Below are 26,300 nucleotides of genomic sequence, written 5' to 3'. Positions count from 1 at the left end.
GGTTCAGCAGTGAAACTTCACTACTGTTATTCACCACTCGGGTACTGAGAAGCCAGGTTTAATTATCAGCGTGACTATCCTGTGATTCTGGGCAAATCACTTAATCTCACATGTGCCAATAAAAAAATGAATGTAAATGTAATTAGTGCTCATGAAAGCACTAAATTACATTGGATCAAGTTTGCACTGCATAAAAACTGAAGAGGTTAGAAACAAAGCCTTAACATAATGAAAGACAAATAGATACCGATTTATTGGTTGATTTGTACAAAGGGAAACCAGAAAATATTTATAGATCATGGCTACCACACTTAAATTGTGTGATCTTGTGCACATATTTAATGCACCAAAACTAAATTTTCTTACTTTTCACGCATGAAAGCACTTTTAAATATGTGGGTTCAGAAATCAAATTTACAAAAGTTGTGGCTTAAAAAACAAAATCAAAATATTCTAAAACTACTGAATAACTAATCGCATCGCTGGAAAAATAAATATTTAAAATGAAAAACAACCACTGCACAAAGCGGACTATCCTTTAGCTGACCAGGAGAAAGTGCCAAGCGTACCTACTAGATAATGGCGTGCTTTCAATAGAACCTTATCCTGGCAGTTTGTGCTTTATTAGTCTTGTGGATGACCCATTATTATGAATATATCATATGAATGAACCAAAAAGTGAAAATTTAGCACAGTGATTCTTCGCGACAAATATTGCATCGTTGACAAAGTACACTTAAGTTTCAGCATTTATTAAACAATTGGAATCAATCGTTCTGGCTCTTAAGGTCCCAAACACTTGTGCTGTTCAAAAATTAATTCGAAGCCAGAATTGGTCTCAAATGACTGACTTAGACCCAATCCTCTTGCTATTTCAGAAGCACTGACATGACAGAAAACCAGTTGATGCACATACACTTGCACTAGTCGAGAAATACATGTAACTTGTAGCATTTCTATTAAAATTACTGAATTTCACTCAACGCCTACAGCTTATTTATTATAAGTAGTATTGCTTGCGTTCTTTTTTAAACGTACTCTGCTGTTTTCTCTGGACAGCTGCACTCCTGCCAGGACTGTTTGCCCATTCTGGTATATTTTAAACTTTCTACAGGCCAAGAACAGGGAAAAGGAAGAAGGAACAGAAGAAGGGATTAAAGGGAGGGAAACTGAAACAGACAGAAGAGATAATACCACTTAGCACATGACTCTTGGTCGGTGTCGCAGCAGACAAAGGCACTGCATTTTAACGGTCCACGAAGCTGCCATTCAACGAGGCCCAGCTACAGCTCATTAAGTATCTCTGCATTAATGCTGTAAACCGAATACACAAGGCGCAGAAGCATGCGCAGTGTATTCTGTTTAGAGCGCATGACCATCTTGCAAATGCTGAAATCCCCTCTCTTTCCAAGTCGTCACAAACTGACCATTGGAAAGGGAGAAGTCATAAAAGACAGCTGATTAGACGAGGAGCCACGGAAGTACAGGGCTGATGCTGTAAACACCCGGTGCTGCATTGGAATGTGCGCTTTTTTTTTAAATATATTTCTTTTTATTAACAAATAAACATAAAACAAACAAGGCAATAAAAGTAAGTAAGAGATGGAGAAGCGCTCAGCGAGGGAGGAAGTGCATTACAATTTGATATGAATCATCAATGCAGGAGGGGGGAGCAGGGGGGAAATTCAGAATCATAAAATATTAAAGCTAAAACATCGTTAGGAATGTCAGGTCAGGGGGAAGATGGAACAACCGGAGCATCCGCAAGGGGAGGCGTGCATATATCACCCCGGTAGGAGTTCCATTGGCCCCAGATTTCACCCCACTTTTTAGGTCTGCCGCGCGCCACATACACGGTCTTCTCTCTAAACATACACCAGTCCATATTCTCCTTCCATGCCGGGACCGTAGGCGTTCTCTGGGAGCCCCACAACTGCGCGATATCTCCCTTGGCAACCATATTCCCGAGGGTCCCCCACTGAGTCTGCGCCACATCATAATCAGTCGGCTCCCAAACATTCAGTAAGCAACGCCTTGCTTCAGGCAACAGCGCGATGCCCGTGACCACCTCCATCACATCATGCACTCGACTCCAGAACCGTACCACTTCCGGACATTCCCAAATTATGTGGAGAAAAGTACCGGTTAAACCGCATCTATGCCTACACAACCCATCCACTGAATATCCCATACGAATCAGGCGAGGACCAGTCACATAGATCTGGTGTAGGATCTTAAGCTGTACGAGTCGGAGACGAGCCAAAATCGCGACCTCCTTCGGTGAGGATATCGCCGACTGCCAGTCCTCGTCATCCAACTCCAGACCATCCCTTGTCCAAACCTCTCTAAGTTGGACCAACAAATCAACTCGGTCATTAATCAATTTCTTATATATCAAGGAAATAGTGCTGTCGGGAACGTAACCATCAAGTACTCGATCTTCAAGCGGGGATGATTCCGGGATAACAATACCTGCAGGAAAGACCGAACTCAGCGCGTGTCGAATCTGCGCATAACGGAAGAATTCCTTGTTACTCAACTCATACTCTACTTTCAACTCCTCAAAAGTCTTAACCCTGTCTGTGGCCCAGATATCGCTCACCCTGCAAATACCAATCATATCCCACTTCTCGAAACCTTTCGTCTTCCACAGGCTGCCCAATCTTTCAGATGCATAGAGCGGAGTCGCTCGAGTCAGTCGATCCGTCCATCCAATTGCCGCATTAGCACATTGCCACACCCGCACAGCTATCTTAGTGGGGCCCAAAAGTTTCTTCCCAGCAGATTTGGTGTAAAGCGCCCTGTTATAATCGCCACCCGGCAACAGCCATTTATCCATTTAAAATGCAGGATTTGACGCAGGACCGTACATTCCATGATTAATCGCGCACAATTGAGAAGCCCAATAATATCGCCTTATATCCGGAAGTGCAATACCACCATCATACCAGGGAAGCGTCAGCTTGGCGAGGGCGATATGCGAACGTCCGCCCCATATCAATTGTCTCTGCAAACTCTCCACCTCTCGAAAGTTGCTCGCCGGAATGACATCAAGTGTGTTCTGCAGCGCGTATAAAAACAGCGGCAAAGACATCATTTTGAAAAGAGCTGCACGCCCGAGGGGGGACAATGGCAGTCTGCGCCAGGCCACAACATCGGATTTTAATCGTTGGAGCGGGGGAAGCAGATTACGATCATAACGGACCACGGGGTTCAAGGTGATAAAGACCCCCAGATATCTAAATCCCGTCTGCACCACTTGAATGGGACAACCGCGCGGCAAAGAAGGAGAGTCACCAGAGAGTACATAGATACAGGACTTGGGCCAGTTGATCACAAGACCGGAGTTTCTCCCGAACGAGTTCAACACATCAAACAATATGATCAGCGACTTTCGAGGAGACGTAAGATACAACAAGATATCATCCGCATAAAGTGAAACTCGGTCCTCAAAATCCAGGGTCCACCGAATACCCCTCATCGATGACTCCCACCGCAGCCAAGCAGCCAGGGGTTCCAGGGCGAGGGCAAAAAGAAGCGGGGACAGCGGACACCCCTGCCGCGTGCCCCTTCCAAGAAGAAAAGACTTAGAAACCCGACCATTCACCATAATCTGAGCCAATGGTTCCTCGTACAAAAGTTTCACCCAGCCGATGAAACCAGGACCAAAACCAAACTTTGGAAGAGCAGCCCAGAGATACGGCCCCCGACCCCCCAACAAGTACCCAAAACATACCCCCCCACCCTGCACCCCTGCGTTAGACTCAAAAGCCACCCCAACTTGCAGTGTGCCCGTCGCCCTAACATTAAACTAGTCTACAAAAAGAAACCCGAAGGAGGAAAGAGTCTCACCCCCCCCGCCACCTCTGGGTATTCCACCACAAATAGTGCAATTATAAAAGTCATCGAACCACAGCTGCCAGTTGTGTACAATGTCCAGAAATCCGAAACCGCTGCTCACTCCTGTTCCAACGGGCCGCCTACAGCTCCTTCAGAATGTTCAGGGCGATTCCGCTGCATGGGCAACGTATCGAGCCAGTCACTCACATTCTCAGGGCGGTCAAAGAAAAACGTTTGATCTTCGTGTTCTACACGCAGCCGAGATGGAAAGAGCATCACATACTTCATACCCATGTCTCTCAATCGTCACTTCAGCCCCTGAAACCCCATCCTTTGTTTCTGAACGAACTGGGTGAAATCTGGGTAGAAGCTCACCGTAGAATTTCGAACTTCGTAGGGCCGCCTACCCGCGACGCCCGTAGGATAGCGTCTCTATCTCTAAAGTTAAAAATTCTGGCGATGATGGGAGGCGGATGGGCGCCCAGCTTTGGCTTCCCGCCCGGCACTCTGTGTGCGCGTTCCACCGCAAAGAATTTGCTCAGGCCTTTGGGGGCAAGATGGTTTAGGATAAGGTCCTCGACAAGGAGATCCACGGTTGGGTCTTCCGGTTTTTCAGGGACCCCAATAATACGTACGTTGTTGCGTCTAGCCCGACCTTCAAAATCCTCCAGCCGGCGAGAAAAGAGATCATTAGAGGATCGCAGTTTGCGAACCTCTGTCTGTAAATCAGACACATCAGTCGTAAGGCTGGAGGGCTTCAGATCTAAGAATTTAACTTTTTCGTTAGTCTTTGATAAATCCGCCCTGATCAAGTTGACATCGATTGCCACAGTGTCAAGCTTTAGGGCCAGAGCCTCATATTGTTGGCCGATAGAGGTCTTCATACTAGCAATGGCGCCCATGACATCATGCAGTGTCCACCGCCGTTGAGTCGTCTCCCGCATCTCGCAGGGACCTACTCATAACACCGGGGGATCCCTTGGGATGAGTGTAACGATCCATGATATTTGATTGAATAGCGCCCCCCCCCCGGTGAACGGTCTTGGTATTCCGTTTCTCGCTTTCGGGTTTGCCCGCCATATTGGGTGTTGCGCCCCTGAGGGGCCCTCGAGACCTGGTAAAAATGACTTCTCTCGATTCACCCACCGGGATCACCAGAAACAAGTTCCAGCCCAATGTCACACGACCAGAGACACTTGATGGCAATCAAACAGTGGAGTTGCGGGGTCAGATTGCATCTCGGGTTGTCAGAGCGGTCTCGAGGCAGGAGAAGGCCGAGGAGCCAAAAACGAAACCGAAAGTTAACTCCGGGGTTGTGAGCAGGGCCCCGTACGCCGTTGTTGTTCAATTACTCCCTGGGCACCACATTGACTTGAGCCCCAGGCAGTGTCATGGAGCAGGCCACGAAAGTTCGAAGTGCCGTAGTTACGGTTCCCGTAGTCCAAATCGATTTCTGAAAGCAGCTATTACATGAGCTGGATAGAGTCTTCAATAACCCGTCGTCATAAACAGGATAATGTTCAGGATAGATGCGGGATGTGGCGAAGGTCTCAGGAGCCCTGTGCTCACGCGGCCATCTCGGTTGCGCGCGAAGCTCCTCCCTTCGGAATGTGCACTTTTAAGCGTCATTTGTGGGCTGGCTTAAAGGACCCCCAATTACTGCAGAATTGGGCTGGCAGTAGCTCAGTCCGCACTGCTAAATCTGCAATGCCATCAATGCTGCTAAGTGGCACATGCACACTTCACATGTGTCTCACCGCACCCCCAGAAATCACCACTGGTCCCAAGAAAGGGTTTTTGGCAGGGTCAGGAGAATGCAGTGCCGATTCCCCGGCTGTGGCAAAACCACATCAAGACCCTTCCTGGGCCGCGGTTACAGATTTTTGCAACCAAGCAAAGGTGGGAGGAAGACCAGCCCTTTTCCCTGGAATTGGAACCTAGTGACACAGGACCCCTGGGTCCAAAGTACAGTCAGGGGATACAAGATAGAAATCATAGATACCCCCACTCAACTAAGGAGATCCTGGGAGATGTATTTCTCAGAGGAAGACATGAAACTAGTTTGCCAAGAGGTAAAATAATTATTAGCCAAAGGGGCAATAATCATTCCGTTTGCTCAGCTACTTTATGGTAAATGCAGTGCATTTCGTCAGTAAAAGTCTTTAGCTTTCACCATTGTTGGTGAAGCTACTGATGTGTGTCTCAAGACTCATGCTTCAAGATAATTGTCCTTGATCAGTAGAGCGTAACAAGTTAGAGATGCTGGAAATGCTGCTTACAGTCTTTTATGCTGTCTTCACCACACCGAGTGCAGGTGCATCAACCAAAGCTCATCAGCTTAAGGGAGCCTTATCAAACAAAGAAGTGGGGGCACACTGCCTCCCATCCCCGCACTCAGGTCACTCAGATATGCATTATGGTAAGTGCAGTGCGTAACACTTACTCTGCTTGTGCCGTCTGCAGTTTAAGCTTCTTGTACTTTTCATCTCTTGTTAGCACTGGTATCTCGGGCAGTATTGGCTTCCTGGGTATGGTTCTTCCCCTCTTAAATCAGGATTTTACCTTTTATTTGGTATGTTGGTGGGTGTTCAATGCTGCCTGTGTCTGCTTTGGCACTTCAGTGGGAAGTACTAAAAAAAAGTGATGGGTGACATGCTACCTGCTCTCTTACTCAAGGACGCAATCCATTAACTTATGTTCATTAGCGCCAGGATGCCCTCTGGGTGACAGGTCTGCGCTCTACAAATACACTAAATAAATAAATACAGCTACAGACAGAGAGGAGCCAGATGGTTTGGAATATGGCCATGAGCAATACCGTGGCTTAGAGTAATAAAAGCATTGTTTTTAACTGATCTGTTCTAAACGCGACAAGTAATTGTATTATGTCACAGTGAAAAACTGAATTTTAATATTGTGTGCACCTAACCTCTGGACTGAGTTTAGCTCAGGGGTCACTCACCCTCGCTAATCCTCACCCCGGTCCGCCGCGTCCATTCTGGGCGTTTGTGGCGGAGGGCGAGGAGAAGCACTGCACTTCCGGGTTCTGACGGGACAGGTCAGCGCTCTAGCTGACACTCGTCTCTTTATAAATGTGCATGGGAAAGCGGTCGCGCAGCGGACGCGTGCAGTGGGCGCGACGAAGGCGCGCCGAAGTCTCGCCAAAGTCAAGCCCGTCTGCGCCCGTCCGCGGCCGACCGGGGCCTGGGGCCACGACCCCTATGTATTCCGTATCTTCTCACATACGCTATGAAAGACAACAACTGCTTGATTTGTGCCCCGCAAATATGGGAATATGCTGGCACAGGATGGAAGCACTAACTCTGCATAACTGCCCCACTTGCCCCTTTACATTTCTAAGAGAACCACCTAATGATTCTGACAGAGGAAGGGTCAATGGTGGCTTGATAAACTGTAGATCTTTAAGAAAACACAATACTCACATATGGAACCTTCTCCTGGATGAGAGGATGGATGTTCTCTTCCTGACGGAAACATGGCTCAATGAACATTCAGACCCGGATATAATTGAAGCCATTCCGCCAGGTTATTCTCTTAACAGACTAGATAGGCAGGGCGGGAGGGGTGGAGGAATTGCTATTGCCGTAAAGGCCCCGCTTGAATGCTCTCTGGTGCCCCTACAAATTGACAACTCGGAGGCCGGCCTTTTCACTCTCAAATTGGGACCCCAGCTTACTGTATCAGGAATTCTGGTATACAGACCCCCAGGGAATCTGAAGGAATTTAAACCCAACCTAGTGGAGGCTATAGCTCACCTAGCCATTAGGAAAAGTAGAATTTTGATATTAGGTGATTTTAACATCCACCTGGAAGATGATCGATCCAGGGAAGCTACGGACCTAAAGCAAGATCTACTGGCCCTACAAATAGAACTAAAAAATAAGGCCCCTACTCATATATATGGACACCTATTGGACCCTATTTTTAGCAGCTGGAAGGGTGTGAGCGTGAATCAGCCCCTGCCGGTTCCCTGGTCAGACCACTTCTTAATCCCTTTCAAAATCCACTGCCCGAGTACTGATATTCACAGGGGAGAAAAAAATAGCTATCCAAAACGTAAATGGAAGCAATTCTCACTAGACACCTTTAGACAACGACTAGAGTTAGGAGGTCCACCAGGAGGTGGTAATTGCGAAAGTGCAAATAGCAATCTTGAGAAGCGCATTCTAGACGCACTTGATGAGTCAGCTCCGATATGTCCATCAAAGACGAATACCCGAGATAAAAAGTCTGCCCCGTGGTTTACGCCTGAGCTGCAGATAGCTAAATCAGAATGCAAAAAATTAGAGCGCAAATGGCGGGTTGATTTTTGCCCTCAAATTAAGAATACTTACAAGGAGGCACAGAGAAAATATAAAATCACACTTCGAAGAACTAAGGCTGTACATTATAAAACTCTTATTGAGGAGGCAGATAACTCCTCGCGAGAATTATTTAAAATTTTTAAAGAAATCTCTATAGTAGCTGAGAGAAACATTTTAGAAAAAGATTCAGTCGAGGAATGCAACAGAATAGCGACTTATTTCGCTGGTAAAGTCCAAGACATCTACGCCACCTTCTCAGACGATATAATCTGTGGGCGAGACTTTGAGGAAAATATAGGAGCAAGCAGGATAGAGAACTGTTTCAGAACTTTTGTGGTACCCCCTACAGAGATACTCACCAACATCTGTCAGAGTATTAAATCAGGGTCTCCAAGAGATCCGGCACCTCCTCGGGTGTTGGGGGAAAGTATAACGGTGTTAGAACCTTACATCAGGCATGTACTTCAACTCTCTTTTGCCTCCGGTACTCTCCCTGCTGACTGGAAGAAAGCGATAGTTTTCCCTATCAAAAAGAAACCAAACGTTGGTTTGGAAGTGCTTGAAAATTTGAGACCCATTTCACTACTGCCCTACTTGGCCAAAGTGGCCGAGAAAGTGGCCAATGTACAACTTATGGCTCACTTGGAGAAAAACAACCTCCTACATCCCTCTCAGTCAGGCTTCCGACCGGGCTTCTCAACTGAGACGGCCCTACTGAGAGCAACGGAGACCCTGCGGCAAAAGGCGGATTCCGGACATACCATGGCACTGATAATGCTTGATCTCAGTGCAGCGTTTGACACTGTAGCTCACTCCATCTTGCTACAGTGTCTAAACAAAGCAGGGTTTACCGAGGCCGCACTAAGCTGGCTTAAAGCGTTCCTTACCGACCGCAGCTTTCAGGTCCAAAGGGGCTCCTTTAAATCCTCTGCCATCGCACTTGAACAAGGGGTGCCGCAGGGCTCGGCTTTGAGCCCTAGTCTGTTCAATCTTTATATGGCCCCCTTGGCAGAAGTGGTATTAGCGTTTGGAGTGGAGTTAGTTTCTTACGCTGACAACACCCAACTGCTGATTTCTCTGTCCCAAGCCCCCGACACAGCTGCATCCAACTTCAAGGCCTGTATGCAGGCCTTAGCAGGTTGGATGAACTCTCACTGTTTAAAGCTGAATGGCTCTAAAATGGAGGTTGTGGTGATTGGTGGTAACAACTCCAGCTGGACAGGGGACTGGTGGCCAACATGCTTGGGCCCCACGCCCAAGCCCAGCAAAGAGGCAAAGAATCTGGGAATATGGATTGATCCCAAACTGTCCTATGAGGGCCATGTGAATCGCTTGATGGGAAAATGTTTTGGGATACTGAAAATCCTCAACCGCACATTGGATTTACTCCCTTTGGAGGCCCGACGAACCATGGCCCAAGCCCTAGTGACATCCCGCATGGACTACGGCAATGTGCTGCTCTTAGGTACTACGGAAAAAAACCTACGACGAATGCAAGTCCTCCAGAATACTGCTGCTCGGTTAGTGTTGAGACTCCCTAAAAGAGCAGCATCCAGTCCTGCCCTGGAGTCACTACACTGGCTTCCAATCAGAAAGAGAGTGCTGTATAAAGCACTCTTAATCTGCCACAGGATTATTTGGCATAAAGCACCGTCCTATCTCTCTGACTTGGTTCAGATCTATGAACCTACTAGAGCATTACGCTCAGTCGGAGCAGGGCTACTAAAAATTCCTCATGTCAAAAAAGCAAAAATGGGTGGACGCTCCTTCAGACGGCTGGCAGCCAGCAACTGGAACAAACTCCCGGTTAGCTTAAGGCTAGAAGGATCTGAAATGCAGTTCAGGAAACTTCTTAAGACCCACCTGTATAATAACTAATCCTTCTGGCTAGCTTGCTATCTGCATCTTTCTCTCTCCGCAGCGCGGGGACACGCCGAGATGGCGTCACCAGGCGATTTATAAACCCCCTTTATTATTATTATTATTATTATTATTAGTATGCTCCGATGTGGGTCCCATGCTCACAGCACCACAAGACATAAATTGTTTGTGCCTTGTTGATGAGGAGCCAAGGCCAAAAACATTCACTTAGCCAAAAATGTACCAGCTGGTAGAGGTCCTCGCCTGGCAGTCAGCGTTGAACTGTTCCTGCAAGTCTGGTTTGCGTATCGCTACTTCTGTCTGGAATGGCACAGTGGACATGAAAAACTATGGATCACTAGTATATGGGTCTGACTATTGCTTACAATAAGCTCTTACCAATGTTTTGTCTTCCATGTACTAGTCCTTATGATGCTCCTACCATCCCTCCTGTGTACCCAGTTCGTTTATGTGCCATTGAACTTCTTTAGAGTACTCATAACAGTGTTAGTCCTGTATGTGTTAACACTTAAGGGGTAGTAGAGAAGATTTTTGTTGTTCATTTAGCTGGACATTGGGTGTCCTTTCTCCAAGATTTTACACACAGCAAGCTGGGTAATGAGTTTACTAGTACTTAAATCAAAGCATTTTCTTCTTTTTTTTCTACACCCATCACAATTTTTCATGTGTATTAGATATTAAACTGGAAGTTAAGGGAGAACGTCTAGTCCTTGTATGTTGTTTGGAAAGAAACCAATCACATCAGCTTTCTCTGCCCAAGGTTCACCTATACAGATTTCCGGCCACATCAGTAATCTCAGTGGATTTTTTCTCAATACATTTTGTTCGTATCTACCCACTGCAACAATTTCTACCTATGGAAATGTATTATGTTACTCATCTTGGATTGTCGTTTTATGTGTCATTTTCTGGTTAATGTTATGCACTGCAGTCACAACGGAGAGGGTGGGAGTCGGGGCTTACTCAATGGTGTAGCTAGAGCTTTTGCCGCCCCGGGCGTTCCCTAAGTTTGCTGCCCAGCGACAGCCGGTGCTGGTAGGAGCAGGAAGGTGAGGGGGAAGGGATTTGTGCTTCTCCTTACTTGCTGCCCTCTGGGAGACTACTCGGACCAGGAGACCATCGCTGCAACACACCTGGGCTCACTCATTCTCCCGCCCGCAGCGCTATTTACGGCTTGCTGCCCCCGCCAAGGGCGGACCCGGCTGAGCCCGTCCGAGCACGAACGAGGACAGGGCGGGGCCCCTCTCTTTATCCCTCCATCTGAGCAACATATGAAGGTCAGTACGCATTTGCTGGATTAATAAAACTGCCCTTCGCTCTTTTTCTTTTCACTTTGTTATAAACTACTGGAATTGCTGCATTGTAATCAAAGCAGAAAATGGCTACAGCCAAGGAGGGAAAGGGGAGAAAGTCGTTACCAGGAGGATCTATTGTGGGAACACTTGACCAATTTCTGACCAGGGCATCTTCTGTGCTGCAACATGAAATTGAAATGACTGAAAAAAGGCTATCTATGGAGCCGGTTTTTGATAAGCGCTCATCAATGGGCAGGCTGGCCCAGGCTTCCTCACCAGTGCCTCTATTAACAGCAGATAATGTGCCCTCTGGTCACATGGGTGAGGGCAACCAGTCATCAAAAGTAGTCAGCAGCTTGTCAAGTTCCCCAACTACTGTGGACTCAGTAGTAGCTGGTCCAGGCATCCCCGCACAAAATCATGAGCCTTCCGGAGCAAGTAGATCGAGATTGCTAACTCGGTCCGCATCCAGTTCCAAACCGGGGTCGACTTATCAGGCACCAGACCCAGCAGTCAAAAGAAAGCGTGGTGGGGCCACACTGAAGAATAAAAAAGCAAAAATCCAGAAATGTGGCAACTTGGGGTCAAATCCGACATTAGGATCTGTAGCTGAATCCGATACACCCCAGCTTATGGCATACGGGTCTTCGACCTCAGCAAGTACTGGTGACATCTTTTCTACTGAGCCCAGGGAAGACTTCTGGGCCAAATTGGAACACATATTTACTGAGACCTGTCTTCCTATCTATGATAGATTGAACTCCATAGAACTCAGACTTTCACATCTTGAATCATTGTTTACACCTGCACAGGCAGAGGGTGGTATGCGGGCTAGAGTTGGTACCGGAAATTTAGAGGGGCTGTCTAGGACAACGAATGCAGTTTGCCACCATGTAACCCCGCCGGCCATAAATGACCTAGTGGACTTATCGGCCCCAACTGTTACACCCAACGATCACCATAACAGACCTAGTGACATTGTTGTGCTCAATGATCCAGCAATACCTAGAAATGCTGAGGGTGGGGGACACATAGGGCAGTAAGCTTTGATCGATCAGCAAATATGGTCAAGACCTCTGATGTACGAAAGAGTGTGTTACCACATATAGATCTCCCTCCAGAATCTATAACTTATGTGGTGGTTCTAGCAGGGGTTCCTGTTTTAAACCAGGGAAAAAAGGCGGTCTACAGTGAGCTTAAAAACAAATGTATCCACTGGCTAAATTACAACAGGCCTCTCCCGGAAATGGTTTCGAGTGAAATTCTCTTTGCTAGACGTGTGGACTGGGTGGGGCCCCGGGTGAAAAATATTCAGGGTGATTGTGTTGTAGTTAATTTCAGGAATGGATGGGCTGTGGAGCACATCTGTAACTGGGTGGCAGGCAGTTCAGCAATGCAAATACAATCTTTTCCCCTAACTTACTTCTATCCGGCTGCATCCAGTAATCCCCATATTGACTCTATTAGAAGAATGCAGCCTTGGGGGGATAGGGAAAACCCGAGTTATAATTCCCAGCCAGGATATGCTAATTGGGAGGGATCCCAAAATTGTTCCCCGGCTCTGGCTATGTTCCATCATAATAACAGATTTAGCATTTTGGACCAAGTAGACTGACGGTCGAGGTGTAGTTTGCTCCCACTTGCTAAAGTTGATAAAATGAGTCTTTTAGAAGCCAGGGATGGCGTTGCAGGAATGGAACGTAGCATTTCTCAATATGATCCTCTGGGAGGGGAGATCTTTTCCGTGACAAGTAGAGGTAATGGCAGCGGGGGTAATTCTAGCAAGCACGATGGTGCCCCGTCTCCAGTAATACAGGAGGGTGTAAGTAGTACGGGAATTAGCACAGCTACGGGAGTGGCCCGAGATAGAGCACCGAGGGGGAAAGGGCTTGACCCTGTGACGGGGGGGATGCAGATGGTTGAATCATCACCTGGGGTAGTCAGCTGTAGTAGGACACATAAGAATCCTAAAGCATGGGAGGCATACAGCAATATTAAAAATCTCTCATGGAATTTGGCAGGGATCAAGAATAAACTACTATGTCCAGACTGGGGTCTGTTTGTAGAAAAACATGACATTTGTTTAATGCAGGAGATGTGGGCCCTGTATAATAACCAATGGAGAGGCTTTGCCACTTTTAATATACCAGCCACAACGAGGGGTAGGGGTAGACCGTCCGGGGGGCTAAGCATCTGGGTGGGTACGCACCTGGGCGCCAAAGCAGATCAGCTGCCAACAAATTCCCAGGATATACAATGTGTCCTCCTATCCCTCCCAGCTAACAAACAAATTGCCCTAATTAATATTTATTCAAGGCCAATGCAGAGTGGGCAAGAGTCCAGAGTCATTGAACAATTGAGAGATTACATACTGACCCTCGACCCAGAGATCACTGTAATAATAGGGGGCGATTTTAATTGCCAGTTTGAGCCTCCGGTATTGGAATATCCCGGAACCTCTGATCTCACCCATTAGAGCGTGGACGCCGTTGGTCCTCCAAATAAATTTGTTAATTTTTTCTCTTTCCCTGAGAGCCTGCAATGGGAGATTAAAATCAGATAGATCTGGCCTACCTACATTTAATAGAGAAGGGCAAACTTTGACCATAGATTATATCATGGCCGAATCTAGATCTTGGGATAGGGTCTTGGATTTTCAGATTTACCAGCGGAAAGACAGTGACCACAATGCTCTGGTCATGACACTTAAGCCATGGAGCTGGGGCCTGTCCAACTACCCAGTAATGCCCATTTTAGTTGAACAACCTCTCCTGTTACATAACAACAGGCGGAGAGTAAAATGGCCCCATATACTGGGTTCCCCAAAAAAGCTAGCATACATATACCAGCAGGCTGTGCCGTATCTTAGTGAAATGGCTGGGCTTGGGCCATTGGGCACTCAAGTAGGGCAGGACGCTAGGCCGGTAGAAATACAGAATCAGCTGACCTCCAAGATGCTTGGGGTGTTCTATCCAGTAGTAAGCACTAAGGAAAAACCGGTTCGATCACATCCTTGGTATAATGCCACCTGTCGTAAAACGAAAAGAGACTTATTAGAAGCTATAAAGGCCAAGGATAAGTCGAGGATAAAGAAACTTCGGTTGCAGTACAAGCGGGTTATACAATCTGAGAAGAAGGCCTGGGAAGCTAATAAATGGGAAGATCTGAGAACTGCTCTCCAGTATAAGGATTTGAAATCCTTCTGGGCAATAGTTAGTGACGGTTGGAGGGATGGTAGATCAGCGATAGTACTAAACATAGCACCAGCAGTATGGGAAGCCTATTTTGGAACCCTGTATGCTTACTCGGGCAATGATGATTTAGCACCTTCAACTTTAGACTCCCTCCATGAGTATCAATTGGGGGGTACAGGAGATTACTATTGTTGAAGTCGAATCTGCTATCGCCAAATTGTTACCTAACAAGGTGCCCGGTCTTGATAAGCTTCCAGGGGACCTATTTCGGTCAGAACCAAAAATATGGGCCCCATGTCTCTGTGTCTTGTTTAATTCCATCTTAATGGGAACGGACCCGCCATACACCTGGCTAGGTGCAGAAATAGTCCCTATTCACAAAAAAGGCTGCCCCCTACTACCGTCCAATTACAGGCCTATCAGCCTGATAGGCATTACCCAGAAGCTGATGGGACGAATAATCTTGGAAAGAGTCCAGGCCTGGGTTGAGGAAAATAAGATCTTGAGAACCCTTCAGGCAGGCTTTAGGACAAGCACGTCAACTATCGACCAGATATTCCGACTTCAGGTCCTGTATTGGAAAACAGTGAGGGTGGCAGCCTCTACCTCATTTTTGTGGACCTGAGGTCTGCATTTGATCTGGTCCCTAGGGAAAAACTGTGGAGTGCACTTCTAGATCTTGGCATCCCAATATACCTCCTGGATGTTCTAATAAGGCTCCATACAGAAACCTGTGCCCAAGTCAGATGCGGGAAGCATGGAGAACTGTCAGCCCGCATCCCGGTCAAAAAGGGGGTGCGCCAGGGGTGTGTCCTGGCCCCTACCCTTTTCAGTTTATATATAAACGGGCTTATAGGTCAATTATTAGGTATAAAGGACTTTGGTGCCCCAAGGCTAGTTTCAGGTCGGGTACCCGCATTGATGTTTGCGGACAAAACTTTGTTGTTGTCCAAAACATCAATGTGTATCCAACGTACCTTGGATGGCTTTGCCGATTTCTGTGCATCAAGAGGCCTGGAGATAAATCTATCTAAAACTAAATTTATGATTTTTAACCCACCCAAGCAGACCTGCCGAAATCCAGTATTGGATGGCATACCTTTGGAACGAGTAAAACTTTGAGCATCTGGGCATCATCCTTATGGAACATCTGGAATGGGATGCCCAAGTATCAAAGGCTGCCCTAAAGTTGACTCAAACGGCGGGTGGGATATCGAAAATGCACAGAGTATTTGTGTACAAGCCTGCTGCTCCAGTTATAGAATTCTATTAAGTACAGGCAAGAGCGGCATCTATGTACGGGGCGGAGCTTTGGGGGCATTTTAGCCTTACAAGGGTTGAGCACTCATTTATGAGGAACCTGTTGGGACTGCCAGTTAGCACTCCGTTAGTACCTCTCCGGCTGGACCTAGGGCTACTCCCCATTGAGGAGGAAGTGGCCTTAAGACCACTTATCGACTGGAAAAGACTATTGTCAGTTCCTGAACTACCTCCTTTTTAGGAGTGAGTTCATGGATGTGTGGGCTGAAATTAGAATTAAGAAAATCCTGTGGTTAATTCATATCAAGGAACTCTGTAGTAGGATTGGGTTACCCGAGTTATGGGGAAATCCAGAAGTAGCGTGCCCGGCAATATCTAGGGCCGATCTGGTATACCAATATAGGCACCACAATCTATTGTTTCTTCACGTGAGCTCCACAGATGGTAGACTGACATCTCAGTTCCTCCAAGTAAAAGAGGATTACAAAAAGGAGGACTTCCTTGATCTGATTTTTCCAGCTTCGGCAAGGAAACTGTATATGCAATTTAGGATGGGTAGTCTGCCGCTTATGTAATTTACTAGTAAATGGGACTTAAAAAAAAATACTGAGTGCCCAGCGTGTAAATACCATCATGAAAATGAGATTCACGTCCATATTTTTTGTCCTGAATACCAGACTGTTCGCAATCGTTGGGTGAAACCTATCTGTAGGAACCTTGGCTTCAGAGAATGTTAGAAGGCCTTCAGAGTATTAAAATATGGTACGCACCCTCCTATCGTTTTTGCCGTCTCCCGCTTTTTAAACGGGATGTGGCTTAAACGCAGGAATTTTTTTTAATGAAATAAACTGTTGATATATATATTCACAGGAAATTTTAATGTATACTTCCGATAACTAATTTGTACGGTTTAATCTGATTTCAATATGTATCGGTTTTAAACTTGTAATGTAGGTGTACATATATGACTGATTGTCTTTGTTTTGTTTCATGTTACTTGTTCCTTGTAATATAATGTGTGTGTGTATTTTATTCTGTACTTTTATGGTCCGTTGTGACCGAAATAAAGTTAACGAAGGAAAGAAAAGTAAATAAATAAATCTATCTACAGATGATGTAGAAGGCAAATAAAATAAGAACCACTTACCTTGTGCTCACCGAAATTTCTCACCTCAAGTGAAGTGCCGCCACCCCAAATAAAATGCCACCTGGGGTGGACTGCATGCCCCCCTCCCCTCTTCTAGCTGCTACACCACTGGGCTTACAGCCATGCGCCCCAAACTAAACAGGGTTCTGGTTTGAATTTCACAACAATAGAATAGTAGCAGATTAATGGCTTAAAAAATTTACAAAGCAGGATCTGGAAGATGGTAAGGTTTAAGTCATGGGAAAGCTATCTTTTGTAGGGCCTCGTTAAGCAATTTTGGGGCTCATACTTCCAGACTTTCACTGCAGTTACTGCTGCTTCGCTTTAAAAAAAATTAAAAAAAAGAACTATATCCTTTGTCTTGAAGTAAAAGCTGTTTTTGTTACACACTGACGTTATATATTTAAATATTTAAAATCAGCTTTGAATTGACCTGCCTTGGTGGTTCACATCAGTGTTGACGTTCATTCACAGAGTTGTGAGTGAATTACTGGCATGAAATTTCAAGTGTGAGTTTATAGGGTGGCCTAGGTACACTGGAAGAGGTTAATGTGTGGGTGTGTAGTTCTTACTACTGATTACAAAGGGATGACTTAAATCAAGAGTGTGGGGCATTTAGTCTGTGTGGGTCTAAGAAGTGATTCTTAATGCCATGTTTTGCTCCTTTTTATGATTAAAGTACAGAAAGATAATGGCCAGATATAATGAAGGTGAGAATTGAGGTCCATCGGCACATTTGACTTTAACTCTTTAAATCTGGTTTAGCAAAGGCGCACATGTTGAGTTTGGGGTGAAGTGACTTTGTGGGCACACTTACCAGCAATGTGTCACTGGGGCAGAGAGTGGACCAGTGCTGACATGGCATTTAGACACCAACAGATTGTGATAGACCAAAATGGCCTTTGTAGTAGGGTAAATGGAGCACCCAAAAGTCAAAACTTCATTTTGCTTGCCGGTCTGAAAAACTTTGCACTGGGGCCTCTAAGTAATATTACATTCCGGCCAGTTTAACAGAAAGTCATTTGGGAGACAGGGAACTGTTCTTTGGGAGAGGACCTTGGCATATATGAACTGTACAGAAGAAAAGGAGAGGAGTTAATGTAGAGAAAGAGAAGGAGGGGAAAGAAATACTGCTTGATGTAAGAAGTGGACGAAAGTTAGTGGTGCTGAAGAAAAATGCAAGTAATGGGGGAATGCAATGGGTCATGGGAAAGGGGGCATGGTGGGGGATTATGGTAAGGAAGGAAAAATCTAGAGGATAAAATTATTATTTTAAACGATTAATGTATCCTACATTTATCGTGTACATAATTGGTAGTGTGGGCCACCCAATTTTTTTTTATCCTAGATACCACAGAAGTCTGCTACAGCAATGATGTTATGTGAACATCACAGCCACAAACTATTGTAATTGATTTTCATTACCTAACTTTAGATCCACATACCGATAAATATGTATTAAATATTTATGTTTTACGTCATTTCTTTTTAGCCACAAGTGCAGTTCACAAACTTCTACAGTCTCTCACAAACATGTACAAAATAAGTCAGGAATTGGATTGAAAGACTTGCCGGTTTGTGCTACCGCTCTGAATGTGTTTACAAACAATTATCATTCATCCGGTCATTTAGTCCCACGCATAATCACGGGGAGCAAAAACACTCCTAAGACATATAGCATTTGTGCCCGAACTCAGGTTTGCTTTTGCACAGACATATGACGAATAATATGCAAATGAAGCCGCAGCATCGTTTTTTTCATGTGCTGCTACTACTGATACACAAGTATAAAGGGGCCATTGATAACATACAAAATCTACTTATAAGATGCTCCATCTCATTCAAGCACAGGAGTGAGTGCTCATCAGTGCTAGTGCTAAAAGAAGTGCAAAATATTTTTGCTTTAATTTTATCACAAAGTGCCTGTTAGTGCTTCAGTACATCAACAGATGCGATACACCATTTAAGTGTTATAAACTTTCCATTTTATACATTTCCACTGTTAGAATATTCTATGGCCATTTTTATTAAGTAATTGAATATAGCTGCTGTCAGATGCCTGATCCTAGGCCCCGTAGTAGAGATTGCAAATCAAGGTTTCACAAGACCGGAATTTCTAATCAAAATGATTACACATATAAATTATGAGATCAGAATGTTGCCTCTGTGATAACTTGCGGTTTATTGCCTTCTGGCAACGAGTCTTACAGGCCTAACTGATGGTGCACAACACATTTAGATAAGCATTAGTATAGGCATATGAAACATCAAAGCTCCATGTTTCAAGAAAATCCAAACATTTGGTACTAAGAATTTTATTCAGATTTTTTTATTCAAAATATACATACACAAAATAATACAATAATCTCCAACACCATAAAAACTAGTTTTAGGAAATTTACATCCCTGAATAAAAATAGATATTTATTAATAAAAAAAGACATTGATCCTAGACATGAACAATTGTAAGAAAATGTAAACCAATACATTTTTATGATGAAAGTCTGAAAACAATCCAAGCAAGTTATAAAATACCATCATAATGTCACAATATGATTTCAAGTGGCACAGTAATAGTGTGGCAGACCGGGTTGTACTATTGAATATCAACACCAACAATACTGTGGTACAAGAATATTGTAGACAGAATATCAAGGTGCAAAACATTGAGAGGCAAGTGAATTTAGGAAGGAACAGATACACTATTCCTAACTCTACATACATTGAAGATATACATACTGTACCTATATATATAGTTAGGTATAGGAAATCTAGACTTACTTACCTCTCGATATTGTAGTTTCAATTGTGTTGCATCAATATTGTGGTTTTGATATTCAGTGAACACACCACAAGCCGGACATTTGTATGATCAAGTGAACACATTTTTTTTCTTTTATGTTGACCACACAATTGGTACCACCATTTTTTACTGAAGAATGCTTCATTCAATAGTGAACAGTAGACTTTCAACTAAGCTCGAGAATCATTTTTTTTCAAGCTCATGCTTGCACTAAAACATCCTATTGCAATTCATCAGGATTTCCAACTCAGAACTAAAAACGAAAACATCTGGATGCGGGAGAGAAACGTGGTTTGGTATGGTTTTTTAGTAGTTATCAATAGCCCATGCTTTTATCACTCTAAATTAACATAATTGGGTAAAGCAACAAGCTTTTGTCCAAAAGGATTACTCAATGATCTTTTAATGTGCCTAGCATGGGCCGTCAGTTGCCCAATACCAAACCATGCTTGCTCCATACGTTAATTACATCAGGATTGTTTTAACTGTTGCCATTTTAAACATCTAGATTGAATGATTATGTGTGCTTTCTAGCATCCTCCACACAACAACCCTCTTCATCACAGAACCTGTGCAGCACTGATGGCTTCTTAAAAAAAAAATTCTTGTGAAAATGGAAGCACTGATTCCATCAGCCTTGTGCTTCCAAATCTCTGGCCCATATTCAAACTTACTCCATAGACAGCGACAGATCCCTGAACATCCAGGTTAACTGACAATATATTACCAGAATTTGTCATTCAAATTATTGTGCATGCTCCATCAATTCCTAAGTGACCATGTGAGTTGAACGGCCTACGTTTCACTGCGTATTCACCACCAACTCCAGGAATGGGACTGTTTGCTACCATTGGCCTTTGATGAAATTACTCATAAAACTCAAACCTATGCATTACCAGAATATGGTATGGAATTTTCGCCTCAGGGGACCAGTACCATTCAGTGGGATATGGAAGGCTTCTTGTGAAAAGTCCTTGCTGCTAAAGAAACCGGGTTTTTTCTTCGAAACCCCTTGCGCCACTGGTAAGTCACTTTTTCCTATAGAATGCATCAGATTACATCAGAGATGCATCAGTTACTCTATAGGCTTGTAATAAACCTCACAGTGTTCTAAGATTGTGCATGATTAATAATACAAATCTTATACATAACATATGCAGCAGTTTTGAAAAAAACATGCCACAAGTAACATGTAGACAATTCAAGCATATTACCTTGCTGACTTGGTGTGCATGGATAGTGGGAAAACTATTTTGGAAATATAATTTCATAACAAACAACTTTGAATATAAAGGGATGATCTGTGTGCCCTGTGTTTTTCTGTTGAGAATAACGCACAAACAGAATGTGTCTCCTTACACAATATACAGTCAAATAAGCAAGAACATGGAATTTTCCTTTTAATAATCTTCATAAATTATTTGGAGAGTTTAGTTCTACAAATTCATCACTAATTTGTAACCTAGCATAGCCAATCAGTGTGTTTGTTATGAGTATATTCTCACGTATCAATCTTTCAATACATTGGTTTCCCTCCCTGGTGGAGATATCCAAGTATGTTGCACACTCTGTAGCCAGGGAAGTGGAGTGCAACCCTCTGCCTTGGTAAACTAACCGACGCAGCCAATGAGGTGGTAAATGTTCTCAAACATATGTGATGACATAAATCATAGGTGTCCAACACATTTAGGAGGTCTCTAGTCATGCCTTTTCAGGATACCCACTGACTATAGTGTGTGAATTATCCCGAATTATATTAACTGTATTTAAATGTATTTTATTTGGATTACCTGAGCATTTCATGCAATTCCCGTACTTGCTTTGGAAACTGTAATAATACCGAAGTAATGTAGAATGTAGCCTTTATCCACACACCAAGATCACAAATCTCTGCCACAGTATTTTGTTTCCTTCTGTAATAGGGTCATCCTTAAGCAATCAGAACGTCTCACATAATAGGATGTGACCCAATAAGACATGAAGGAGTGGTGATTTTTGTTTTTATCCGTGGTAAGCAAAAGTGAGAAAACCTAGGTAAGAGGTTTTTTTGAGAGAGAGTGAGAAACTGACATAAGGGCAGCCGCGGTCGTTAGTGGGAGTACTGGCTGGGCGGTGACGTGGGGAGGGGGAGGGGCAGGGTGGGGGGTAGTAATGTATGGATTACGGACTTTAACAGGTAAGTAAACATATAAATAAATAAAATTAATTTTGTTGCTTGCACTGCATCACAAAATGCGATGCAGTGCGCACAACAAAATTAGTTTTGTTTATTTTTATGGTTACTTACCTGTTATAGTCCGTAATCCATACATTACTACCCCCCACCCTGCCCTTCCCCCTCCCCACGTCACCGCCCGGCCGGTACTCCCACTACCGTCCGCGGCTGCATAAGGGGATCTGACATTTTGATTTTCTAAAGTGCAAAGGACACTGGAATAACCATTCCAGTAAGACCTTTTTAACAAAATGAGAACAATGTCTCAAATTTAAAAACATTAAGTGGAAAGACTTCAAGAACTTTTGTTTTATTTGCTTGGACTGTTTTGCCAATCATAGGGTTAGTTCACCTTTTAAAAGCCCACCGATGATCGCTCTCAGACAGCAAGATGATTAGTAGGGAAGAACAGAAGATTTGCTTAAAGCTGCAGAAAGAAAATCCTATATGCTTGATAGAGTACCGTGGAAAGAATTGCGTCTCCAGCTTTGTCGTGATTCTGTGACTGGAAAGCTGCTCCAAGAGCTAAAGGAGATTACCCCAAGGACGTGACAGCCGAGGTCCAGAAAGAAAGAAAGACTGACAACCCTGTTCTAAGGAGGGGAACACAGAAGGTCTTGGATTCAAGGGAAGCTTTGACTGCCTAGAAATTGATCATTATAACATTTAGAACTGGATAATCATCACTACCCATAGATGGGAGACATTTCACATAGGCATGTTAAAAAAGTCCCTGGGGTGTTGTAGCTGCTGCAGAGGAATCATAGAAACCTGCATCAATTGTACATTTTGTCTGTGGACCTGATCTGGAGTTGAGAGGAGCTATCCTATAACATGAACTAACAGCCTGGTATCGAACAGTTTTTGATTAAAGTGTGGAGGTCTTTGGATCACACAAAAAGTTACTGAAGTTTGTGTAAAAGTCCAGACAGACATTTTTTATCTATGAAAGAGTGGGACAAAGTAGAAAACCCATCCAAAGAGAAGTGGCCTTTTCAGCCACATTTTAGCATTTTGGCACACTGGGAGCTTTTGATCGTGATCTTCCAGGTTACTGTAGGGGTGCAAATTAACATTACAAGCCTTGTGGACATCTGCTCAGCTACTTCTTCTAGTTCCACCCTCGTAAAGGTTTTCCAGACATTGTTTTTTAAGTCCAATGGTAAACATTTAGCCGATACAAATTACGGATTTGGGAGGTGGCGAGGTCCCATCCTCCATACCGTCAGATCAGGCTGGAGTTCCAACTTCTAGTGAACACTATTACTGTAGCATGCTCAGGTAGGGTGCCCAGCTCTCATTGTACGAACCAACTAAACAAACATTTATATATTATTACAATCATTTGGTATTATCTACATTTGTTTGACAATGTTAGGTCATTTATTTCTCAACTGTAGTATAGATTAGTGTTGCATGCTTTCTACGTGTATTTTATTCTCAGGATAGCCTTTCTGCTTGTATCAAGATGGCAAGAGTGAGAGGTTATTCTTCAAAGATGCCAGTTTACTCAATAAGAGTCACATAGTTTTGGCTTCTGTCACAGCTCACATCTAGACTGTAATCTTTCTCCCCCACAGTTTAACAATCTGGTTTCCTACCCGGTCTATAAAGGCATTGTAGAATGAGGCCATCATTTTAAAATGAGCATTTTATTTAATCCTTTCCAAAAAATGCATATAAAATCTATGATATTTACAACTATAGTTATAACCTATTGAATGAATTGGAAGTTCTAATAAATCTTACCTCCTGGAGTATGGGCCAATAGATTATAAACTCTGTTAAACCTGAATTTAACTTGTTCACAAATAGTTTCTTTACATGAAAACATATTTTCACATATATTAAATAATTCTGGAAAACTATAGGTTTACATGCCGGCAAAAAATATATTTTCTTTACACTGATGTTAATCTCATAGGACAGTCATCAAGTACTTTTAATTAAGCATACCATTAGCTAAAGTTCTGTAGACCATAGTGTATGTGAGTATGCTCCCTTTTATACATCAGAACTTGTGAGCTACTTCCGCTATACACTCGATTAAAATAACTGCTGTTGACTAAAGAGGACAAGTAAATATCCATTATGGAAAGAGCATACTTTCTGATAAGGAAACAGGGTCAACTTATAAAATACAAAATAGAAAACATTCTGGGACGATATTCCTTAATGCAATAAGGAAATGATCATGGTTAAGACATTGAGAAAATAAAATAAGAAATTACTTTGTCTCAAACGTGAAATAATGAGAGCTCACTAAAACTGCAATTATTTCCAAACATGACGTCCAAGAATAGTATAGTATCACAACATGTGGAGACATGCACATCCTTCAGCACTGCTGTTGTTGGTCTTCAACCCTTCATTTGAGCAGCGTATGTCAATTTAAATGGTTTTAGGCATTATTTTTAGACACTAGTTTTTGACACAACTGTCAATCAGTGATGAAAGGGACATGTATACAATTTGATGTTTATAAGTTGTTTTTGGTGTTTGGTTTGATCAGAGACATAGTAGCATGTAAACCCATAAAAATACTCCAATCTCTAATTTTGCAACTCTGTAAAATATGCATTGGTGACCGTAGAAAACATACAGTACATCAAGAGTGTAGCTCGATCATGGACAAATATCTAAGTACAGCCGGGCATTTTGAGTTATAAAATTGGAGCACTTATAAAAAATATATATCCTGCAATAAATTTATTTGACAAAAAATTTGAAAATGTATTCTTTTAAAATCATTAAAGTGCATGTTCTAAAACAAGGAGATCTGAGTTGTGACATTGCACATGGAAAGACCACTTCTATGCTCTTCCAGTATCTATTCCGTTACTTCTGCACATATTCTCCGCAGCTTTAAATCTTCGGTCTAGGTTTCAAAGCCTACATGTAGAAAAACAAATACAGACATTGTTTATACATAATCAAATCATGACATTGGCATTGTTTCAATTGCTCCCTCAATGCACCTCCACGTGATTCCCTACTGCAATGTTCAACAGTTGTCAAAAGGCTTTGCTTTCATAGTGTACATTTCTGTTAAAGGAAAATATCGTAGAGTGTGCATCGTCTTTCCTCAATGTGAAAGGACTTGGGCACCCAATTTGAGTTATTCAGTGAACAAAGAGGGAGAATGCGGTCCAGAGTTACCATTTCCAAGTTTGGGGGGGGGGGGGGGCTGTTTGTTTTCTTGATGGACTTGTCTTATGTGCTATATTTCTGTAGATCTTTTATACTGGCAAAAGGCAAAAAGGAATATTAAAGACTTTCTTGTTATTGAGTGGGAAAGATCCTATTTGTTAAATGAAGATTAGAAAAGCAAAGTGGTCAAGGTTTTTTGAAGTTAAGTTAATAATACGAATACCCTTTGTCAGCACGGTTATCCTGATTTCCCTTTATTTTGATATTTTGTACATTCCACACAAACGAACCTATGTCTTTATCATCTATGGCCACTTGCTCTAGTATCTGCCGCTCAAGTCCAGCCATATCACTCAGTTCTTTTTAGAAACACCTCTGCCTGGCATGTGCGTCTTAGGAAAATAGTGGAATGGGACTGGCTTCCTCATATCCATGTTCTGCTTTCTCTTCCCTACTTTTGGTTATACCGATGGCTCAAATGAAGGTATGAGTCAGCATGACTGAAAAAGAACATAGCACCCATGAGTCTTAGCAGACCACCTGTAATCAACAGCTACATTTATTACAATTGAAAGTAAAAATCTAAATGGATTTAACTCCACTGTTGGAGACAAATGTGGTAGTTTGAGCTTTCTCTTGTGTGTTTGGTAAGATTGGACAATGGGACATACCACAAAGTCCGTGATCCACATGGACCTGAACATTATATGTTTCACTAACTCAATAAAAGTCCATTCTTCCCTGATCATTCCTTTATTACCTTTGTGAATGCTTGTGCAGTCTATTACTAAAATCATAGGATGCAGAATAACTCCACTGTACTGCCCATGCAAATTAAGTTGAAAATCACTATGTCACTTTACAATGGTGTGATAGTTTGAGTTGCATGCATGGAGCACATTGCAAAAGGTGTATCCGTCTCAACAGTGCATGGAGAGTGGCAAACAGTGCTACCCTGGGTAAATATGTCCTAGTTCTACAATATCTAATGCTACAGTTCAATAGCTTAAGCACTGTTTATCTCGATGACCAATGCTAGTCTCAACACTGGCCATGACATTTCATCACCAACTTGGGATCTTTGAGTCCCAGCATATAATCTCCAAAGGGGCCTGGTAACTGAAGTTATTGGATCCATTGGGAAAAAGATTAATATCGTAAACCTAACTTCCTGGACACTTGGCCCAGGG

General features: G+C 43.4%; 1 protein-coding gene across 2 annotated transcripts in view; it reads right to left on the bottom strand.

The window, feature by feature from the left end:
• Positions 1-23,596: 23,596 nt before the first annotated feature.
• LOC144791816 (zinc metalloproteinase-disintegrin-like VLAIP-B) overlaps positions 23,597-26,300 on the bottom strand; it is a 263,161-nt gene continuing 260,457 nt past the window's right edge. For both annotated transcript variants that reach the window (XM_078666597.1, XM_078666598.1), the window contains one exon: positions 23,597-24,852. In XM_078666597.1, the coding sequence (XP_078522723.1) occupies positions 24,826-24,852 (27 nt within the window). In that variant the 3' untranslated portion in view covers positions 23,597-24,825. The remainder of the gene's footprint in view (positions 24,853-26,300) is intronic.

Source organism: Lissotriton helveticus, chromosome 11 (assembly GCF_964261635.1).
Source record: "Lissotriton helveticus chromosome 11, aLisHel1.1, whole genome shotgun sequence".
Lineage (NCBI taxonomy): Eukaryota > Metazoa > Chordata > Amphibia > Caudata > Salamandridae > Lissotriton > Lissotriton helveticus.
Note: the sequence above shows the minus strand (reverse complement) of the source record. Positions and strands in the feature narration are given on the sequence as shown.